This window comes from Sapajus apella, unplaced genomic scaffold (assembly GCF_009761245.1).
Source record: "Sapajus apella isolate SASKATOON/1434 unplaced genomic scaffold, GSC_monkey_1.0 scaffold63, whole genome shotgun sequence".
In the NCBI taxonomy this organism is placed as follows: Eukaryota; Metazoa; Chordata; class Mammalia; order Primates; family Cebidae; genus Sapajus; species Sapajus apella.
In genome coordinates this window covers 9,261,879-9,286,306 of record NW_022437003.1, presented here as the reverse complement: position 1 = coordinate 9,286,306, position 24,428 = coordinate 9,261,879, and the positions used below count along the sequence as shown (strand labels likewise).

Here is a 24,428-nt window from a genome sequence, read left to right as displayed (position 1 = left end):
TAAAAGAATTGTGTTGAAAAAAATAAATGTTCTCCCCCTCTTATATTAAAAACTTAAAAAGCTCTTCATATAAGTACATATATAATGTGTATTCTGGATATTTTATGTCGAATTTAAGTTGGCAGAAATTTAATTTCCCCGTCACAGCCTGCACATTTCCTGTTGCAAAACAAGTTGCATATACGAGTACATTTGGTAACCAACTTAGGATGCATATACATAAAACACTAGCAGGCCTCCATGGACACAAATGTACCTTTACAAGAAGCTCAAGCCTCACCATTTTGCTCGCTATAACAACAGCATATGTCTCATTTGGTGATCAGTGGAAAAGATAGGTGGAATTTTATTGTGAAAAGCCATCTGGGAATGCTTGACAGCTGTGCAGGAAAGAGCTTCACAAATCTTTGTGAGAAGGCTGTCCCAGAGGAAGAGCAATTCTGTTTGGAATTTTTCTTTGTGTCATTTGTTTCAAAAACATATTATCTGTAGTGTAACCACTGATATATGAAGAATGAAGAAGCACACGAAAATTAATTATTTCCCACTTAATGAGTTCTTTTCTAACAAAATAATTAGCCTCATGGAACAAAGAAATCTCCTTTGGCTGTAAACCCGTAGGTCATAGAGGCCAGGTACTGAAAGACCAAAAGACTCTTTAAATGCTTATGTTACACTTTTACGTACTAAGGCAATAAGGTAATGATGGTATGAGTAAGGAAACTTTAAGAGGTGCATTAACTTCCAAAAGCCATTATGGAACAACTGAGATCTATGCAGTAGCGTAAAAGGTTAGTTAATATGCCTCTTGAAGGGTCTAACCTCAGAAAGTAACCTGGACATAAAATAATCTAGTTCATGAAAAACTAACAGGGTTATGATAATCTCTCTGTTAAATGCCCTCTCAAATTCTGTACCAAAGAAAGCAAAACCATATTGTAGGTCAACTCAAAAGAAAAAGAAAAACTCAGTATATGGCTGCCATTCTCTTATATCTAAGAGTTGTTATCTAGGAATTAACAGAATCTTCTGGCTGGGTACAGTAGCTCAATCCTGTAATGCCAGAGCTTTGGGAGGTTGAGGCAGGAAGATCTCTTGAGTCCAGGAATAGTTTGAGGCTGCAGTGAGCTATGATCACACCACTGTGCTACAGCCTAGACAACGGTGAGACACTGTTTCTAAAAAAGAAATAAAATTTTTAAAACAAAAACAAAACCCAGAATCTTCTGTTCCAGATGAAGGAACAGTCTTTTTCAATAGGTCGTATAAAATAAGCGAGGAGATAGAGAAAATTCAGACAAGACATTTTGAACTTGAATAAAGGAATAGGATTATACTACCCTCTAGTGGAAGTTCAAGAGAATTCAGTATATCTTTTCAAACATTGTTCCAGTTTTATGATTAAGAAACATTGTGGTTTTCCACAGAATAAGTGCAAAGAATCTGGATAAAAACATTTCATTGTATGCTTACACACTTTCAATGTACAGAATACTAATATCACCACACTGAATGTGGTTTTGCATTCTAAACTGTTTTGCAGTACAAGCTTATTTGCGTAACATCCATCTAAACTCTCCTGTCACAGAATAATGGTTTTGTAAATTCACGAAGGCTAAAGAGGCCCCGACTAGAACGTCGGCATCTTGATGGCAGGCGCCCAGCCTTGTTCACTCCTGTGTGTCCAGGGCCTGCACACAGTGCATGGCGCATGGCAGATGCCCAGTATGTACCAGGCACTGTGCTAAGTGGTTACGTCTGTCATCTGATTTAATCCAGACAGGTATGCTCATGGTCATCTTGCAGACAAGCAAGAAAACTAAAGCTTGGAGCCACTGAGAAATCTACATGGTTCTTAAAGCGAGGAAGTTGTAGGACTGGGACCCAAACCCGGATCTGTAAGTTCACAGCCCTTGTTTTTCCAGTTCCCAGCATACCTTTATTATTTATTTTTAAAACGACAAACCTTATCAATAAGTATCAATTAAACAGGCTTTTACAAGCTGGACTGAAACCAACATGAACAGATCATCTGTTGTAATTTAACAATTTCCAAGGGGCTAGGTAACCAGGAGTCATGTCAATGAAGCCATGAGATAACACAGCTAAACACATCATCAAAAGTCCAAATGGCTCACATAAGATAAATCCTTTACCCTTCAATAAAAGCAGACCATCTAGAGAGCAAAGTAAGACCAAAAGAGTGAAGCTGCCCAGAAAATGGAGGGACTGACAGGAAATGGTGTTACATCTGACAGTGAAAGGGTAAAACGTTCAAAGAAGCTAGGGGAATCCTGTGACTAAATATAATTGGTTATTACTTTCTTCTAAGTTTGTTTTTATTTTTCATTATTGCTTAACTATTTAAGCCTTGCAATATTATATCAAGGTATTTAGGTGATAATAGGAGATATTCTGAGGCTCCAAAAAACAAAAAAAAAGAGAACCTAGTTAACGAGTGAGCATTTAAAACACTAAATGTTCCCAAAATTTAAGAATGATACATAAATGTATCAGAATGAATTCATAAAGTACATTAATGGTGCAGATATAGGTTTACACAATTCGCCCCATCAAATTTGGCTTCAAAGTGTTTGTCTTCCTACTGTAAAGAATATCAGCACTGATTCTACGAAGCTTAAATTGCTTAGCTAAAAGCTTCATGATTTTCAAACATCCCTCTCTGGGCTTACTCCAGGTCAACAAATACTAACTAGGTCTCTAAAATTCCAAGTTTCGATATGCTATCTTCCACAGTCATTCATTACTAATTATAAATATGAGGCAAATAACAGCAATAGATTAAAACCCAAAGGGAGCATGTATTTAAATGCTAATAGTAATTTAGACTGGCAATATATGCGAAAAATAACCATCCAGACAGATCTTCTAAGGAAACTGAATTAACTCTATAAAAAGAGCTAAGTATCAGACAAGAGGGAAAAAATTACTCAAATTAATTTGGAAGTGACTATCTAACCAGAACAGTATATCAAAGAATCTTTCAGCTTTAATTTGTCTTTAGTGTTAGATGTTCTCAGATTACTAAAAAAGAGAGGATTCAAGTGAACATTTGGAAGACATATCTCGTGCATTTAAGAAGTCAAAATGCAGTTTCTGAAGAATAAGGTCATGTATCACTAAACATTAAACACTTTTCAGGATATTAGAATCCTAATTGGGAATGAACATACAATGTATTCTATGAAAGACTTATAGAGACTGCATTTCCTAAATGGAATTGACTACGAAAATAATTAGAATTGTGGCAGAATGCATTTATTCAACAGAGTGGTGGTATTAAGCAAACAACTATCTGTAAACAGACTTACCTAGCTGGGGAAATACAAGAGGTTATCATGAGAGAATACGTCTGCAAAGAAACATATAACCAGTAAAAAGCAAGTGACTCAAAGAGATACAGGAAGATGAGCTGAAAGAAAGTGGCTAAGAACATTCCAAACATCTTAAAGGCTATGTCCAAGGCTTAGGAAGAACCATTGCTATACCTGTAAGAGGGAAGCCATGCAGAGGGCAACTGCAGCCATTTTACATTTCTGTAAGACCCAGAATCTCTTCTGCATGCCCTGCCTTCAGAAAGAACAAAACACGGACCCTGAAAGGCACGGCAACAGCCAGGGGATTTGAAGAATACAGTTCATAGAGACCTCCTGAGAGCTCTCATCCTACTGCCTCGTCACCCATTGAGGATATCATCAATGTGGCTGGGATCCTAGATGCATTTATAAATTCTGTGATCCTGAGCAAGTTGCAACCTCTCCAAGCCTTAGTTTATCTGTAAATTGGGAATAATAAAAGCTACTTTTGTGGGATTCTTATGAGAATTACAGACACTATGTAAAGCATCTAATAAGCACTGACATAGAGTAGGTGCTATAAACGTTAGCTACTGTTATCAGCAACAGCACTCCAAATACTATCTATTTTGTTCACACACAAACTCTTTTATGATTTGCTAATTGTCTTGTAAATCAGTCTTGTTTTGCTTTGAATGAGGCAATATTGAAAACAAGAAGAGATAATAGGGTATCTTCAGCTTCTCACCTAAAAGACTAAAACAGGTTATTAGCTCAAGAACTTTATTTCCCATACAGATAGCTCCTACCTCCTACTCTACTAAGACCTTAAGCTTGATTAGAAAATAGTAAGCTACAATATTATCCTCAGACGTGGCGTCATCAAACATAAAAGATAATTTTCTGAATATAAACCCAAGAAAAAAGAATACCAACATAATCCATCCAAATGAAAACAATCACACACAAAAAATTTCCAGAGTATAAATTTAGCCAAACAGGTACCCTCGTTTATTCTTTTTGTTGTTGTTGCTGTTGTTTGAGACAAGGTCTCACTATGTTGCCTAGGCCGGATTCAAACTCCTGGGCTCAAGCAATCCTGCCTTAGTCTCCAGGATAGCTGCAACTGCAGGCACGCGCCACCACACCCAGCACAAGTACCCTCATTTAACCAGATTTGTTTGATCTTTAATCCATTTGAGGAAAAATATATATATACTACAAGACATAAAAGTCTGGCAGATCTAAATTTTAAAAGAAACAATTTCTGGACTATATCCTGCAGTCAGCACAAAGTCACCTAATCCATTTTCTACATGTATGCTTTTGAACAGAGACCAATGCCAACAAAGACAACCTGAATCACTTTAAGAATCAACAAAATTATGTGTTCTGAGCTGACCTGAGGCAGAAACAGTCAGAAATAATTTCTACACTTTACATCGTTTTCTGTCGAATCTTCAACTAATCAGAATATGAAATTAACTGGAAATCATGATTTTCCCAAAAATCCTGTTAACCCAGAACTTCATGTGTTCCTAAAAAGTTTTGAAATCACACAAAACCCTGCTCAAGTTGTTTTAATTCCTAAAAGCATAGATAAAACATCGGACTTACTCAGATTTGCTGTCATGGATTCTAAGTCTGCGATTAAAGCTGGGAGCTGCTGGAGCTGCTCCTGCAACTCCACAAGGCTTGTCTTTTTCTTCTCCCAGTGTGCAGAAAGCATGACCACCTCGCTATCCACCAGCTGCAGCACATGCGGGTGGGGTGGGGGGGGGAAGTAAAACCAGGTTTTAGGCACAAAGAAAGTACAGTTAACGTAATGAGATGTAATGTTATCTTTAACAACCCCTCTACTCAGTAGAGATTACAGTACATTCTAAAAGAGACTGAAGTTGTTTTGTTTTTTAAAAAAGAACCAACTTAACATTCAGTGCAGGAGACCTCAAATTACTGTTTGTATCAGTGCATCTTAACCCAGAGAACAGAAAGTTTAAAAATGGCTTTAAAAGTCACTTCTAAGTATACCCTGTTTTAAGTAGACCATGTATTTGAAAATCCAAATCTAGAAAAAATAAAACAAAAAGCTACCACTAACAACCAAAAAGAAAACAACATAAAACATAATTAACATGTAATTACTGGCTTTATAAAAGGAACTTGTAACAGAAAAATTCCCTAATACATTTAGAATATACCATGATTCAATTTACATTTAAACAGGAATGCTTACTGCATAAAGTATATAAAGGAATTTTGAGGAAACTGGCCAATTCCAGAATTCCAGAAAAAGAGGAAATGATTTAAGGTAACAAGGAATTCAGCAGATGTAAAGGGTTCTTAATAGCAAGGTTGTGAAATTCTAGAGTAGCCTAAGATAATTCTAACTTCTTTTCCTAAAGACTATAAAGAAAATGACAGACAACAGTTTATCCCAGACAATTTTGTTTTTATCTTAACACAGTGGGAGGGACAAGGGCCTAGAAAGATTTAGAAGGAGCAAGAAGAGGTCATCTTTTGAAAATATCATCATGAATAAGCAAGAACTGTGGAAAAAAACTCCATATTCTGTACAAGAAAAAATAAAGGTGACAAAATCCATCATATAACAGAAGAAAATGAATTTGAATATTCAAAATGGCCAATATACACATCTCAAGATTAAGGGGTTTTTTTTGTTTGTTTTGAGACGAAGTTTTGCTCTTGTTGCCCTGGCTGCAGTGCAGTGGCGCAATCATGGCTCACTGCAACCTCTGTCTCCCAGGCTCAATCGATTCTCCAGCCTTAGCCTCCCAAGTAGCTGGGATTACAGGTGTCTGCCACTACACCCAGCTAATTTTTTGTATTTTTAGTAGAGACGGGGTTTCACTATTTTGGCCAGGCTGGTTTTGAACTTGAGGTCTCAAGCAATCCACCCATCTCAGTCTCCCAAAGTGTTAGGATTACAGGCAAGAGCCACCATGCCCGGTCAGGATTATGGTTAAGAGCTAGAATCTGAATACAACCAATTCTTACTAAGTTCCACTTAAGTATTAAAAAGAACTTTGGAGGAATGAATATATCAAAGATACAAAATTATCTGTATGTGGTACTAGATTGTTTTTGTTTGTACATTTCACTATAGTAGGAATTCTCATCTGAAATAAGGAACTAAGCTATGATACATCTCCCTGTTGTTTCTGAGCCCACCCTGCAAGGATAAACACATCATCTCTCACATTCAAGCCTCAACTGAGCTGGGAGGCCACACCAAGTTTCACACAAACTGCATTTCTCATTATTTTTGTATACTTAAAAATGGCTGTTGCCAACCGGTCTTTAAAAACATCTTTAAAAGTAGCTTAAAACATACTGAAAAAACAACTACAGTGCAATAAGGAAACCAAAGCTTGAAACAAGGATATATGTTCACAAAATTCATTTATAGTATTCCACAAACTTCTACTGACCACCCACTATTTGCTAAGCACGATTTTGGGTACTGAAGACATAACGACAAACAAATCAGAAAAGAAACTCCTGCCTTCTTATTGTTTATACTTTAGTATAAATTCTCTTAACTTCAGATTTTAAACTATAAAAAAAAATAATTCCTATATTATGGGGCTATTTTGATTAATAATTTGAAAACTCCAGAATAAATAATTTTTAGATATTAACCATTTCTTACTGAAAATTACAGTGTAATATTTAAATATTAAAATTTAACTACAGTTTAGTTCATACCTGTAATAAAACTGAAAATTATATTCTGAATATAAACATATAGAGAAAAACCATATCAGAAAACACTAAACTATCACTTTAAAAGAATGGAAGGGTAAACAAATTCTCAGAAATTATCAATAATTATACAATAATACTAAAACATTTGAATATTTTCTGGGTACCAGACCCTGTGGTAAGCAATTTACATATATTATCTCATTTAAACCAAACAGCAACCCCATACACTAAGCAATATTATAATCTCCATTATACAGATTTTAAAGATTGACATGTAACAGATGTTAATTCCTCAAGGACCATAGTGGACTTAGATTCTATCCAAGGAATTTGACAGTAAGTTTATGCCCTTAACACACTAGGGACTGTGCTATAGGGGTATATAAAGGGAAGAAGAAAAGTAAATATTTACCAAAAGAAAGGGTTCTGAAAAACTGTACTGTTACCTATTCATTTTAACGTGTAATTTCTTAATGATTAAAAAAAAAAAAAAAGCTATCTCCAGAAGTTCAATTTTTCTACCTCTAAGTAACTTGGAATAAACCCAGATTCACCACCAAGAAATCAAGTTTAAGGAACAAGACAAACCCAAAATGCTTTATTCCAAAATTCTTTCTGGCAGATACTGAAGTTAGGAGAAGAAAGAAAAAGCACACCAATGATGAAAAGGTACACCAATGATGTACAATAGGACCTTACTTAGTATAAAACTCAACAGTTCAGAGTTTTAAGGAACACATCATTTTACTTGATTTCCACACAACTTTGATAAGCAGAATAAGCAGTGTTAAGCCATTTTATAGACGAGGAAACCAAAAGAGACCATGTTATCTACCCAAGGTCAACATGTATTGGTGCAGCAAGGAGCAGAAATCAGGATTTCCAACAGTAAGTTCAGTTCGCTTTCTGCCACTGGCAGAGGAAATCCACCCTGAACGCAGAGTCGAACAGTCAAATTCAACTGGCTTGACATCAAACTGTTAAACGAAACCATGAGTCCTGAGAGTTCAACTTGAAGGCAAGCTAATATTTCACAATAATAGGAGAGGCAAAAAGTTAGACTGAAAGTCTAACTTTAGAAAACTGCCTTCAGAGTGTAAGCCCTAAGTAAGTATTAACTATTTATGGTATTTATTTATACATTGCTAAGGGAGAAAAAAAAAATCAAAACCCTTGTTTAGAAAAAGCTTAGAAAACAAAGTTACCTTTGATCACAGCTGCTTGTTTTATAAGCTATTGCTCTGAATTCAAAGACTATACAGTTACAATTAGCTTTAAGGTAGATGGGTATAAAATAATTTGTTAAACAAGGTGAAACTGTTAAAAAGTATATTTGCCCCAGGAGGTTATGCTGTTTGGGTAAAGCCCACCAAAGACACATGGGCAGGTCTGACAAAATAAATTTACAAAATGACAAGTTTAATACTATGCATATTAAAGATAAACATTTAAATATGTACATATATCTCAATAATACATCATAGAAGCCTTTAAAATAAACTTTCATTTTTAAGACTGGGTACTGTTTCTGGAAAGCAACAGAAGTACTTCTGATTAGTTGTGGGTTTTAAAATAACCAATCATACAAAAATTTAAGGTTCTAAAGTAGCATAAATTCAGTAACAGATACTACAGAAAATTCTCCTGTATATATTGTGAAATGCTTCTTATAATCAAAAGAATGATTTTTGTTAAAGCTCCTCTATAGGACACAGTCTTCATTTAGCATGGGATTCATCCACGTTGATACATACGGGTATAGTAGTTTGCTAATTTTCACTGTTGTATATGGTATTTATTTTCTGAATAATACCAAATTTTTTCCTGCAGATGGACTTTGGAACAGTCCAAAGATTAAATAAAACTTGCTACAAACATTCTGGTACCAATCTCAAGGTGCACATGTGCAAGAATTTCACAAATGAATTACAGATGTGTCCAAGATATCTATCTCCTCATGTCCCAGGGCCTAGGGTAATGAGATCCCCCTCCCCAACCCCTGCAGGTTGGATGTAATGCTCTGGAACAGTTCCTAGCAGCAGAACTGTTGCTTGAAAGGCATGTGCAACTTTTAACTTCTACTTAATGCCAACTCATTTTTTCTAATGTGATTGTTCCAATTTACACTCCCAAGTTCTAGTTGTTTATCATCACATTTCTTCCTAGGAAAGAAACAAAACTGTCATCTGCAAATAGTGACCATCTGCACAGAAAGTTCAAAGCTGCTTAAATTTTCAGTAATCCAATGAGTGAAAATTTGGGGTTTCAATTTGCGTTTCCTTGATACCAAGCAAGGTTGAACACATTTTCCTGTGTGTTGGCCATAAATGTTTTCTCTTCTGCAATATGCCTGCTGATATCTTTTACTCACTTCTCTCCTGGGTTATTTTAGTCATCTTTTTATTGGTTTGTAGGGGTTGTTCATATTTTCTGAACACTTATCCTCTGTCTTATAAATCAATTTTTCATGCTGTTGTTTGATGAACAAAAGTTTTGACAAAAATTACCAATATACTTATTTCTGGCTGGTGCTTTTTAATATCTTAAGAAATCTTTCCCACCCTAAAATCTTAAACATATTCTCTTCTACTATTTTCTTAAAAATGTATAGTTTTCCTTTTCACACTTAAGTCTAATGAAGCCAAAATGTGAACAAGGTCTTCAACTACTTTTATTCAACATCATACTAGAGTTTCTACCCAGTATAAAAAACCATGAAAAATTTAAAGTTGTACAGCTTAGAAGGGAAGAAACAAATCTACCCAAAACAACTCACATCCCCCAAATACAAGGTATTAGAATAAGAGAATTTAACAAGATGGTTGAATATGGAATTAAAATACCGCAAGTCAAATACTGCAGGTTTTTGGTAGGTATCAGGATAAAGAAGCTGTCTTCCATTAAAAATTTACCAAAACTTTTTACCCTAAGTGAAATGTATTTTCTACATCTGATGATCATTTTTGCTTTTAATATTAACGAGTCAATAGTGGCCAGGCACGGTGGCGCAAGCCTGTAATCCCAGCACTTTGGGAGGTTGAGACGGGTGGATCATGAGGGCAAGAGATCAAGACCATCCTGGCCAACATGGTGAAACCCCGTCTGTACTAAAAATACAAAAAAAAAAATTAGCTGGGCATGGTGGTGTGAGCCTCTAGTCCCAGCTACCTGGGAGGCTGAGGCAGAAGAATTGCTTGAACCCAGGAGGCGGGGGTTGCAGTGAGCCGAGATTGCGCCACTGCACTCCAGCCTGGTGACAGAGCTAGACTCTGTCTCAAAAAAAAAGGGAACAGTCAATTGCATGTAAAAGATTTTGTAATGTCAAGTTAACCTTTTAATCCTGGAATAAACTTGGCGCATTTTGTTTTTTATACATTACTTGATTTGGTTTGCCACCACAGGCATACATTGAAGAATGTCTTCCAGGTAGAATGCCTTTTATTATCCAATATTCATAAGCCATGCAAATATGAATACAAAGTTTTGACTAATATTTACATAAGAAAATTTTAAACTTGATACACATTTTAAAACAATGCACAAGTAGAGTCTCAAATTGCAAATACAATTGTTTGAACATCAGAATAATTAGAAATTCAAATTGCCTACACACTGAGGCAGTATGAACAGCATATCAACAGCAAATATGCACGGCTTATATATGTCCAGCGTGGAGAGGCCAAGTTACTGCACACAAGCAACTGTTAATTAACAATTACATCAAATGTTTGATGATCAGAAAATGATATTTTAACAATTTTATATCCTAAAGATTTCTGCCTATGTATAGGAATTTTGCTGGTTTTAAATATATTTAAGGAACTTCGTTGTTTGGGGTTGATATGTAATACAGTGTAACTTTTCTTTTTTTTTTTAAATTTATTACACTTTAAGTTCTGACGTACATGTGCAGAACGTGCAAGTTTGTTACACAGGTATCCACATGCCATGGTGTATACCTGCATCCACCACCCCGTCATCTACATTAGGTATTTTTCCTAATGCTATCCCTCCCCAATCCCCCGACTCCCTGCTGTCCCTCCCCTAGACTTCAACCCCGCAAAAGGCCCCAGTGTATGATGTTCCCCACCCTGTGTCCATGTGTTCTCATCGTTCAGCTTCCACTTCTGAGTGAGAACATGCGGTGTTTGGCTTTCTGTTCTTGTGTCGGTTTGCTAAGAATGATGGCGTCCAGCTTCATTCATGTCCTTTTCTAATTTAAAATACGGGAAATAGGTTTCTCCCTAGCATGTTTACACAGAACATATCATTTTCAGAAATGGATCATGGAAGTTAGGCAAGAGATGATGCCTTTAATGTGTTTATAATTTTTAGATCTATATTCATGGACTCCAGGTTCACTTTTTCATACTTCCTTGTTGGGTTTCAGTATCAAAGTTATCCCAGCCTCATAAAATGAGCTGGGCAGTTTCCTCTTTTTTCATTCACTACAAGAACTTGTAGAGCACTGAAATAGTAGATTTCAGCTGGGCACAGTGGCTCACACCTATAATTCTAGCACTTTGGAAGGCTGAGGTGGGAGGATCACTTGAGCTCAGGAGTTCAAGACCAGCCTGGGAAACATAGTGAAACCCCTATCTTACTTTTTTTTTTTTTTTTTTTTTTTTTGCCAGGCATGGTGGTTCACACCTGTAATCCCAGCACTGTGGGAGGCCAAGGTGAGTGGATCACCTTAGGTCAGGAGTTTGAGACCAACTTGGCCAACAAGGTGAAACCCCATCTCTACTAAAAATACAAAAATTAGCTCGGTGTGGTGGTGGTTGCCTGTAATTCCAGCTACCTGGGAGGCTAAGGCAGGAGAATCACCTGAATCTGGGAGGTGGAGGTTGCAGTAAGCCAAGATCATGCCATTGCACTGCAGCCTGGGCAACAAGGGCGAAACTCCAGCTCCAAAAAAATAAAAAATAAAAAAATTAGATGGGTATGGTGGCACACCTGTAGTCCCAACTACTCAGGAGCTGAGGCAGGAGGATCACTGAAGCCAGTTGAGGCCACAGTGAGCCATGATTGTGCCACTGCATTCCAGCCTGGGCAACAGATAGATTTCCTGAAAGTAGAAAAAAGAAAAGAAAAGAAAAAAATTCCTCAAAGTTTTCCTGTAAAACTCTATGGATCTGGTGCTTTCTTGGAAGAAATATTTTAAATTGGTAATACAGTTTCTTTAGTGGCTATAAGACTATATGGAATTTGTATTGCTTCTAGGATTGGTTTTGGTAAACATTTCTAGCATTTTGCTAGTTCATCTACATTTTCCATTTTTTCTTTTAAGAAACAGGGTCTCACGCTATGTTGCCCAGGCTGGAGTACAGTGGCTGTTCACAGGCGCAATCCCACTACTAATCGGCATAGGAGTTTTGACCTACTTTGTTTCTGACCTGCGCCAGTTCACCCCTCCTTAGACAACCTGGTGTTCCCATGCTCCTAGACATCACCATGCTGGTGCTGAACTTAGTGTAGGCACCCAATTGGCACAGCACAGTATAGCTCAGAAATTCGGGGCTCCACTGATCCACCTGCCTAAGCATCCCAAGTAGCTGGGACTATAGGTGTGTGCCCAGTTAAGTTTTCCTATTTGTCATAGTTTATAAACTTTCATCTTTTTACTCTCTGCTACAACTGTAGCTATTAGTATATTCCCTTTAATTCTTAAAAGTATGTGTATTTTTTTTCTTGATCAGTCACTAGCAACTTAAATGATTTAATTATTAACTAAATTATTTTATTAGTCTTTTGCAAGAACTTTTGGCTGTATTTAGCTTCTATTATATTTTTGTATTCCATTTCATTTACTTCTCTTATCTTTATTACTTCTTTTATTCTTTCTTCCAGATGCATTCCATTCTCTTCCCTAATTCTTAAGTTAGGTTAACTCACTGATTTTCAATCTTTTTTTCTTTATACAATATCCCTGTAGGCAGATTTTAGCACATTCTACAACTTTATATGTAGTAATTATCATTCACTTCTATTTTTAAATTTATATTTTTTCTTCTTCAAACCATGAAGTATTCACAGTATGTATTTTAAATTTTCAAATATAGTTTTCAAAATTGATTTCTTATACTAACTTTCAGCTTTATTTGCACTGGAATCAGAGACTATATTCTACATGACTTCATTTATATGAAACTTGCTGAGATTTGTGTTGGCCCAGTATGTAGTCAATTTTTATGAGTGTTCCAGATATGCTTTAAAAAATTTTATATTCTGTATTTGCTGGGGTAGTATCCTGTATTTGTCCATGAGGCCAAATTTGTGAGTCGTGTTAGTCTGACATTCATCTATATCCATACTTATTTAATCTTTTTATTTTTCCTATCACTTAAAAGGAACGTATTAAAATTCTCTCATTTTGATTGTGGATTTAGCTGTTTTTTCCTGTAATTATATTTGTGCTTTATATATTCTAAGACTTTTACTAGGTATACGCAGTTTAGACTTTTTTCCTCCTGAGGGAATTGAATCTTATTACGGATCCTCTTCATTTTTCACTTTAAGTCAATTTCACTGATATTAACACATCAGTTTTCTATTGGTTAGTACTGCAGTATATGTTTTTCCTTCAGTTACAGGCATTATCTTGATTTACTGCACTTCATTTATATCGTGCTTTGCAGGTACTGCATTTTTTACAAATTGAAGGTTGTGGCAACCTGCATCAAACAACTCTTATCAGTATCATTTCTTCAACAGCATGTGCTCACGTCATGTCTCTGTGTCACATTTTGGTATTTCTGAAAATATTTCAAACTTTTTCATCATTATTACATCTGCTATGATGATTTGTGATCAGTGATCTTTTATGTTACCATTGTCATCATTTTGGGGCACCACAAAGTACACTCATTTGTAAGATGGTGAATTTAATTAATAAATGTTATGTGTCTTCTGACTGTTCCACCAACAGACCATTTCTCTCTCCATTCTCAGACCTCCCTCCTCTGGACTCCCTATTCCCTAAGATAAAATTCCCTACAATAGCCTCTACGTCTTCAAGTAAAAGGAAGAGTCACACATTTGTTACTTGAAAGCAAAAATAAAGAATGATTAAGCTTAGTGAGAAAGGAATGTCAAAAGCAAAGACACGCCAAGAGCTAGACCTCTTGTACCAAACAGCCAACTTGTGACTGCAAAGAAAAAGTTATTGAAGAAAATTAAAAATGCTGCTCCTGTGAACACATGAATGATAAGAAAGCAAAACAGGTTAGACGTGATGGCTCACATCTGTAATCTTACTTTCGGAGGCTGAGGTAGGAGGATCACTTGAGCTCAGGAATTTGACACCAGCCTGGGCAACACAGGGAGACCCCTACCTCTACAAAAAGTTAAAAAATTAGCTGGGCATGGTGGCTCACACCTAGTGGTCCCAGCTGCTCGGGAGGGTGGGATAGAAGGATCTGCTTGAGCCCAGGAGTTTGAGGCTGCAAGTGAGCCATGATGGCACCACTGCACAGCAGCCTGGGTGACAGAGCAAGACTATTTCCAAAAAAATAAATAAATAAACAAAAGAAAGAAAGAAAGAAAAAGAAAAGAAAGCAAAATAGCCTAACAGCCTGATTGCTGATACAGAGGAGGTCTGACTGGTCTGGATAGAAGATCAAACCAGCCAGAATACTCCCTTAAGCCAAAGCCCAATTTAGAGCAAGGCCCTAACTCTCAATTCTATAAAAGGACTCAGAGAGGTGAGAAAGCTGCAGAAGAAAAGTCTGATGACAGCAGAGCTTGGTTCATGAAATTCAAGGAAAGACATCATCTTCATAACATAAAAGTGCAAGGTGAAGGAGCAAGAGCTGATGTAGATGTGTGAGCAAGTTATTCAGACGATCTAGCTAAGATCATTGATCAAAGTGGCTACACTGAACAATGAATTTCCAAGTATATATAACAGCCTTCTGTTGGGAGAAGATGGTTATCTAGGATTTTCATAGTTAGAGAGGAGAAGTTAATTCCCGGCCTCAAAGCTTTCAAAGGACAAGCTGACTATTTTGTCAGGAGCTAAAGCAGCTGGTGACTTTAAGCTGAAGCCAACACTTCATTTACCATTCTGAAAATTCTCTGCCCTTGAGAATTATGCTAAATCTACTCTGCTTGTGCTGTATAAATGTTAACAATAAAGTCTGGATGACAGCACATCTGTTGACAGCATGGTTTCGTGAATATTAATACTTTATGCTTACCATTGGGACCTACTGCTAAGACAAAAATATTCCTTCCCAAATAATATCACTCATTAACAATGCACATGGTCATCCAAGAGCTCTCATGGAGATATAAAAAGAGATCAACGTAGTTTTTTGTGCCTGCTAACACTACATCCATTCTGTAGCCTGTGAATTAAGGAGTCATATCAACTTTTAAGTATTGCTTAAGAAATACATTTTAGAAGGCTATAGCTGCCATAGATAGAAGTTCCTTCAATTGATCTGAGCAGAGTAAATTTAAAACCTCCTGGAAAGAATTCACTATTCCAGATGCCATTACAAAGCAATCACAATTCATGAGGGTAAGTCAAAATACCAACATTAACAGGAATTTGGAAGAAATTGATTCCAACCCTCACTGATGGTTTTGAGGGGTTCAAGACTTCAGTAGAAGTAGTATAAATGCAGTAGAAATAGCAAGAGAACTATAAGTGGAGCCTGAAGATGTGACTGAATGGCCGCAATCTCATGATCAAACATGAATGGATGAGGAGTTCACTGACTCCAATTTTTAAAGGAGTTCTACTATGGGTAAAATGCAATAAAACAGCATTGCATGCTACAGAGAAATCTTTTGTGAAAGTTAGAGTCAATAGGTGCAGCAAACTTCATTGCTGTCTTATTTCAAGAAATTGCCACAGTCACCCCAACTTTCAGTAACCACCACCCTGATCAGTCGGCAGCCATACACGTCAAAAAGAAAAAAAACCCTCTCAACCAGAAAAAAGGTTATGATTCATTGAAGGCTCAGGCGATTGTTAGCATTTTTTGAGCAATAAGGTATTTTTAAATTAAGGTATTACACTGCTTTTTTTTAAGACATACTTAATAGACAATGGTATGGTGTAAACATAACTTTTATAGGCACTAAGAAACCAAAAAAATTGTGTGACTTGCTTTCTTCCAATATTCGTTTCATTGCAGTAGGGTCTGGAACCAAACTGACAGTATTTCGGAGGTATGCCCATATATTCAATCTTTCTGTGTCCTAATGTTGTAGGTGTGCCTCTTGTAAGCAGCTTATAAACTATTAATACACTTTTCCTGGTCTTTCAAAATATGCCCTTTAGCAGTCTAGATTAATCATTTTTAAATACTGAGATTGCAGATATATTCATATTTACTATTTTATTCTGTTTATCCTGCTTGTTACGTGTTTTCCCCTGGTTTCTTGTCATCTTTTGCATTGACTGAATTCTTTCTGATTGTTCTAGTTTTTTTTCTACTGGTTTAGAAGATAAACATTTTCAATTTTTTTTTTTTTTTTTTGAGACAGAGTCTCACTCAGTTACCCAGGCTAGAGTGCAGTGGTGCGATCTCAGCGCATTACAACCTCCACCCCCGGGTTCAAGTGATTCTCCGGCCTCAGCCTCCCAAGTAGCTGGGACTACAGGCACACACCACCACGCCAAGCTAAATTTTGCATTTTTAGTAGAGGTGGGATTTCACCATGTTAGCTAGGCTGGTCTCAAACTCCTGACCTCAGGTGATCCACCCACCTTGGCATCCCAAAGCGCTGGGATTACAGGTGTGAGCCACCGCACCCAATCGGATTCTGTAGCTTCAATATGAGGCATCTAGGTATTGATTATTATCTTGCTTGCTTGTTGTACTTTCTGGATCTGAGGATTTAGATATCTTATTTATGAAAAATTCTCAGACATTTATCTTTTCCTACATTGTCTTTTACTCATGCTCTTTCTAGAACTGTTTAGGTTTACTGGATATGTTGGGCTAACTCATACGAAACTGCAATTTTACAGATCAAAATTCATCAAATATTGGCAATCTCACCTGGTTCAACCTAAAGACCTTTTATAAATATTCTCTGCCTATTAATTCCTCTTTCATATTTTCTATTTTCTTTCTGAGATCCTTTCCATTTACTCTTTGACTCTCTACTTCATTATTTCTTCCTTCAGCTACCTCAAATTGCCATTAAGTACATCTTTTAGGTTTTTAATTTCAATGACTTTTAAATGTTTGACAGTACCTTCTTCCTTACTCATGTTTAAGTCCATCTTTTCCTCTTGAAAGATTTTATATATAACTATTTAATAGTCAATATTCAATAGTGCAATATCTAAAGTCCTTTGTGGGTCTAAATCTCACTCTTTGGTTTGGTGACTCAGACTTCTGGTGGTTTAATTGTGTGTTTGCTAATATTTTGAGGACAGGGAGCCTGATTTAATCTGTAGAAATCTGAGGGGGTTAGGTTTAGACAGTTTCATCCATGGAAAATTTGCATTTATTTTCATTGGGTGTCAAAGAACACAAATCATCTGCAACTCTTTCATTTCTTAGCTTAGAGGTTCCTTGATCATGCAGGAAATATAACTGAGAACCCCATACTCCTATGAGGCCAATAACACAGTAACAAATCAAGAAAAGAGGCCATGCCAACTTGTTATGAAGACAGACAGGTTTCCTTGTTGACTCCTTTAGCCAACAGGCACATTGTTTTCCTCTAGCTTAAGCTTTCACTTGGGGGATGTAGCCACCTCAAAGGCCAAAGAGCTTTATCAAGAGTCTCAGATTCAGATCCCCAAAGACAAAGTCTCCTATTCCCCCAAATCTCCAAAGCTTTTGTTTTAGTATTTAATCCCGGCTTCCACATTTTGTTTTCTTTTGTTTTAATGACTCTGATTTCAGTTCCCTGTTTTGTTTGCTCTTGTTGGCCCTTTATGTTTCCCTTAATTTTTGTGAGCTTAACGCATCTTAAATAATTTTTTAAAAATACACCCAATATTCAAGTGTTTTATAGCTGTAGGTCTTTTCAAAGTATCTTTTCTGCCTTACTACCAGAAACCTACATTTTCTTATTCTCGTAAGTTCTAAGAGAAATGCTAGTGTCTACATTTCATCATATATATTCCTGTGTTGTATATAACTATTACAGATTCATTAATTTGGTAAATGGTAAAGAAAATCAGTCTAAATTTATTTAAAGTCAGAATTACAGAAATCATTTCAGAAAAAAATAATGTTTGATTGACATCAACAACACAGAGTACTCGATCTTGGCTAAGTACATTTACCAAGTAATTTAAATTACAAGTCATTAGTGCTTAAAAATACTTTGTTCTTCTAAGTGAATTGAGGATGACCCCTGAAATTTTAGTATATGTTAGGCAAATTAATAATTTTAGATAGACTGAGCAAAGTTAAGTTTCTGACCGAATAAGGAATTCTTAAATAGTGAGTAGAAAGAGATGTCTAATTTACATAACTCATCAGACTAACTACATAAAACAAATATTCACCTGTCCTTAGAATGAAAGTTATAAATTCTCTACCTCAACTAAACTAAATTACTTGACAGAGAAATGACAAAAAGGTGCTTTATTCAGGGAGTTTCATAATCAGTGACTAGATTCAATTTCAGATATCCTGCAAAATATTTTGACACAATTATAAATTCAATTTTTAAAAACTACCATTTAGCGCTGAAAAAAGAAACTTTACGATGAGTATAAGATTAGCCACATCTTTACCTCTCCAGCACTTGCACATTCCTTGGCTCTTCTGTGAAGTGCAGCCCATGTATCCTCATACCTAAAAAAAAAAAGCAAAAAATAATTTGAAATGCAAACCACACATTCAAAGGAAATACTATCTAAAGATGAATGTGGAATATCCTGTGGCCATAGAAAGGAAACACACAAAATAATGGTGACATGTTGCAAGGACACAGACGTCAACTTCATGGAGCTTCCAGTGGTCAAATCTGTGACGATCTGAGCAACAAAATACATAATGGTTGTAACAGATTATAACTCAAAGAATAAAGCAAATCTCTCTGAGTCCATGGTGATGTAAATAATTGAATAAGTAAATCCACGAGAGAGAAGAGAAAAACTCTTCCTTACAATAGAAATCCAATTAGTAAATTTTTTTTTTTGAGACAGAATTTTGCTCTGTCACCCAGGCTGGAGTGCAATAGTGCAATCTTGGCTCACTGCAACCTCCACCTCCCAGGTTCAAGCAATTCTCCTGCCTCAGCCTCCTAAGTAGCTGAGATTACAGGTGTGTGCCACCACACCTGGGTAATTTTTGTATTTTTAGTAGAGATGGGGTTTCACCACATTGGCCAGGCTGGTCTCAAACTCCTGACCTAAGGTGATCCATCTGCCTCAGCCTCCCAAAGTGCTGGGATTATAGGCGTGAGCTACCACGCCAGGCGCCAGTTAGCAATTTTAAAAGAAATGATGAGAAAAAAAAAAATCTCCCATTGGTAAACACAATAGTAATAATTGTTTCAGAAAGAATTTTAATGGATGATAAAATTAGTGGGTAAAAGCACAAATAGAAACAGGATATTTACATAGCCTCAAAATATCTCACCCATAGGGTAATCATTAACTAAACATGAGAAAACAGTGTTAACTAAGGAGAAACCTGGCAGACACATCCTTAATCAAGTGATCAAAATTAATGTCAACAGTAATGAGACACAGCAGCATTATGTGCCTCCTGATGTGACGCACTGGGAAGGATACAACACTACTCTTCTGGTATTTTTGAGAAAAAAGCACTAACTTGCAGCTAATTACAAGAAAATAGAAAAATCCAAATGTACAGACATCTTGAAACATCACTGGCCACTACGAGTTTTTGTCTGTGGGTTTTGTTTTTTTTTTTTTTTCTGAGACAGGGTCTCAATCTGTCATCCAGGCTGGAGTGCAATGGTGTGATCACAGCCCACTGCCTCAGCCTCCCAAAGCACTGAAATTACAGACATGAGCCACCATGCCCAGTCTTGGCCAGTACTCTTCCAAAGTATTGAGGTCATGAAAGACAAAGACTAAAGGATTGTTCCACATTAAAGAAGATAAGAAGATACTGTGACTAAAATAATGTGCAATCCTGGATTGGATCCTAGTCCACAAAAAGATACTGGTGGGATAATTGATGGAATTTGAATAAAGCCTGTGGATTAAAGGGTTTACTAATGTTAATTTTCTGCTTTGATCATTGTACTGTGGTTGTAGTAAATGCTAACATTGGGAAAGCTGAAATTGTTTGTTCTATTTCTGTAATTATTTTGGTAAATCTGAAATTATTTCAAAATGAGTAGTTAAAAAATAAAACTTCTAAACTATTATTCATTTGACTGCTGATGTAAAACTTGAGTTCCCATCTTATTTAAAATTCTAGCTATCCAGCTAATATTTCTCCAAACGGGAATAAATATTTAATGAGTTCATACTGCCTCCCCTCACAGTCAGATTCACAATTTTTCTATTAAGTAGGAAAATCAATCTGAACAAGATACTAGAGTCTACGTGCGATGAAAATTAAGGTGGAAGGTCACACAAATAATACAGTCCTGATGTTATTGTTGACTAATGGAAAGCTAGAAAATTTTCTTGGATGTATCAGATTATGTAAGTATCAGTTAAAATCAACAAGTGTTTACTGAATGCTAAGCACTGGTAAGCACCAGAACTGCTAAGATAAATTTTACTTTTACATCTTTGTTGTCTTGCTGCTTAGCACAGAACATGACACATAAGAGACACATTAAATGACTGTTGAGTGAGGAAATAACTAATTATAAATTGAAAATTCAGGAGTTCGTGGTCAAATTTTCTATCATTTTCTTAACTCAGTGGGAAAGAGCAAATTAACCCTCACTTGCTAACTTCAGAATCCAGATCACTCTTTTCCTAACATCTCACCATTTCCTATTCTCCCCATTATTATATATGCTTTTCACATCCATCTTGGCATTATTTATCACCCTCCCTCATTTCTCCTTTCCTAGTTCAGCACCTAGTTCATACATGATTTTCCTACTGTTTTCAGCATTCTCTAAACTTAGATTATCCCAACCACTCACGTTCTCTGCTCTACTTTTAAGCCATGAAGTAGTTTGGAGAAAGACATTAAATCCATTGCAATACATGCTATCCAACTTTGTGTGGGACTTAGCTGCTAATCAGCACTTAAAATAAATTTATTACTATTAGATTGTTCCCCGAAGTACACACGGTGGGTGTTACACATCTCATGCCATCTTGAAACTCATCCCCATCCAATCACTTTCAACAGAGGGATGAACTTACTCCATTTTACTGAGATAAAGATGCTGGATGTAAACTTCTTCAATTTTTCTGTGTGCAAACTCAAATATCTTTAAAATCACAAGTCAATGATGATGAAATGAGGAAACCACATTTATAATGTATAATTCTCACATTCAAATAGTTATTGAATATATTCTACGTATACTATGGGAAGACTAGTGGAAGAGTTCATCATACAGTTAGGAAGATGAACACACATGTAAATAATTACCTTATTTGGTAGACAAAGGAAAGGGCAAATTATATAGCATGAGAGCTATAGGAATATAGGAGAGTAACTGTAGGCTGTGTTGTACCACATTCTTTGAAACATCATGATTTAGGAGATAGAGGGAAGATGTCAGAGTAAGAAGCATCAAGAATCTGTCACCCTACCTAGACCATAATTACACTGGCAGAATCTGTCTGATGTAACTATTTTGGGACTCTGGAATCTATCAAAGGCGTGCAACTTCCAGGGGAAGGTCTGGAGGGTAAATTAAGGTTAATTTCAGTTGATTTCAGGTTTTAGCACAATGGCAACTACCCAAACCCTGGACAGGCATCCATGTACTTGTTCCTGAAGTAGCTTGTACATGGCTTATGAAAGTCAAGGTGGGCCAATAAGGACCCTGTGCTCCAAACATCAGGGAGTCTGTGTTCTGATCACAATTGCTGCTTCTCATCAGGTAGATGCAAACACAGAGGCAGCTACTCCTGCTATAGCTAGCAATTTTCAGAGGATTTAAAAGGCCAACGTCTGGTTTTGTCCCTCTTCTTTGTTCTCTTTTCCCTCTTGGAAGCCAGACACTTAAAGACTAGGACATTCAATAACAGATGCAACTGTTTTTTGTTTTGTGTTTATTTTTGTTTTTTGGTGTGTGCGTGTTTGTTTTATTTTGTTTTTGTCTCAAGATGGCTTACTAGGGACATCAAAAGCCAGTTTTTCTTAAAAAAAAAAAAAAAACAAAGATATTGGTGAATGGACAAATTCTTTACAGAAAACTGAGGGACGGGAGCCAGGACCTGTCAGAATGCCCATGGGAAGAAGCTGGGGTACAGAAAAGGAAAGCAGCAAGAGTCTGGCAGAGATCAACCTTCAAGGACCTTGGAGCCCTGTGGAACGAGTAGGAGGGAGTGGTTCTCTGCTCCTCTTACCCCTCCATCAATCTCCTGACCAGGAAACTGTTGGAGAGCTCTCCTCTGCCCTTGTGACCCCAAGCAATGCTATTGGTGGTGATTTGAAAACTTCCTGGGGCTGGAGAATGTTGTGGCCAACTTGTGCATGCAGGAGTATCCTCACTCCCCTCAGATACCAGATACCATATGGGCCTTGCACTGGCAGTGGGATGCTGCCCTGCCCATGGACTCTCTGCCCTTGAGTCACCACACCACCAGATTCCCTGCAAACACACTCCACAATCCACTCTAACTCTGTTAAGCACAGGGAACCAGCAGTTCCCCAGGTAACTGTGAGATCTCTGGAGATCTAACCTTCCGTGTGGGCCATCCCTAAGTGGAAGGGAGTGCAGCCCACCAAAAGCCACCCTTGGGACAGAGGAAGGAAATCCAGGCACAGTGCCAACCACTGCAACAGGCAGTATCATCACCCAAGAATGGATGTGGAGAGGGGGCCATCTCTTGCATCCCCTACTGTGTTGCTGATGCAGCAGTGTTCTCCCTGCCAAGGGTCAGCACATGCACTCAGACACACAACCTATTTCATGCTTCTCAAGGCAGCTCTGCTCCTGCCGAAAGTGAGCCCTCCACAGCTCAAGCTTTCAGGAAAGTGGGGCCCAGCTCCCCTACCCGACACAGAGCAGCAACATCCTGGCAAAGTAGGACCAGTCGCAGAGTTACCTGCTCTCATCTGAAGGAAGAGACTCTCCCTGAGCCCATTTTGGTGAGAGCCCTCAGAAGAGTGTTCCTGCAACCCACAACCAGGCACACTCATTTATGAAATGAAGGCTGGGAGCCTTGTGACAGGGACATGTTAAGAAGTGGATCATGTTCTTGCCAGCACAGGATGAGGAGTGGGTGTACCCACCTACCTTCTCCCCCAAGACCTCAGCACACCCCGCAGGATCTCTTCCCACCATGATCCCCTGCCTGGTCAGGGCAGGTGCTTCCACCCCACATCAGCCTACCTGCTGGCTCTTACTCTGCAGTGCCATGTACTGGACTGCAGCCCAAACCACACCACCAAATAAAAATCTGCTACCAAAAGGGCTTAGTGCTGGTACACAAGATGAGCCCCTTGGGACCTCCATACCCTCTGCTCCACAGGAGGTAAGGTGTTATGTGTCAGTTCTTAAAGCCAATACATCACTACAACAAACATCATCTGAGAAAGCCACTGCATAGAAGCTATCCATAACCAACGAACCATATAGCATTTTGGCTCTCTGGAAGCACCCAGAAACAAAAGCAAATGGTCATATACAATATATACCACAGCCATACCTTTAAGGGAAAAAAAGAAAAAAGTTACTTCCAAATTATGGCAAAATAAAAATAAGAAGAGACAGCTTCCTCAAATGAGAAGGAATCAATGAAAGAACTCTGGGAATACAAAAAGCCCGAGTGTTCTGGCACCTCAAGGAATCAATTAGCTCTCTAGCAATGGATCCTAACCAGACTGAAATATATGGGATGACAGATAAAGAATCAAAAATATGTACTGCAACTAAACTCAACAAGATCCAAGAAAAAGCTGAAACCTAATACAAAGAAATCAGAAAACTGATTTAAGATATGATAGACAAGATAGCTATATTAAGAGAGAAACAAACAGAACTACTTGAACTCTAAAATTTACTAAAGGAATTTCAAAATATAGTTAATAGGCTAGACAAAGCAGGAGAATTACCGAGCTTGTAGGCCAGTCTATCAAATTAACCAAGTCAGACAAGAATAAAGAAAAAGGAATTTTTTAAAAAATGAACAAAACCTTCAAGAAATATGGAATTATATAAAGCAAACAAACCTTTCACTTACTAGCATTCCTGAGAGAGAAGAAAAAGTAAAGCAACATGAAAAACATATTTGAAGGAATCATCCAGGAAAATTTCCCCAATCTTGCCAGAGAAGTT

The 24,428-nt window shown here is 37.2% G+C and overlaps 1 protein-coding gene across 4 annotated transcripts in view; it reads right to left on the bottom strand.

Moving 5' to 3' along the window:
- The window catches only part of DTNBP1 (dystrobrevin binding protein 1), a 142,652-nt gene that overhangs the window by 97,788 nt on the left and 20,436 nt on the right, over positions 1-24,428 (bottom strand). For 3 of the 4 annotated variants that reach the window (XM_032247777.1, XM_032247773.1, XM_032247774.1), the window contains 2 exons: positions 18,763-18,823; positions 4,935-5,067 (listed from right to left, as the gene is read on the bottom strand). In XM_032247777.1, the coding sequence (XP_032103668.1) occupies positions 4,935-5,067; positions 18,763-18,823 (194 nt within the window). The remainder of the gene's footprint in view (positions 1-4,934; positions 5,068-18,762; positions 18,824-24,428) is intronic. The other variant, XM_032247776.1, reaches the window with a different exon arrangement.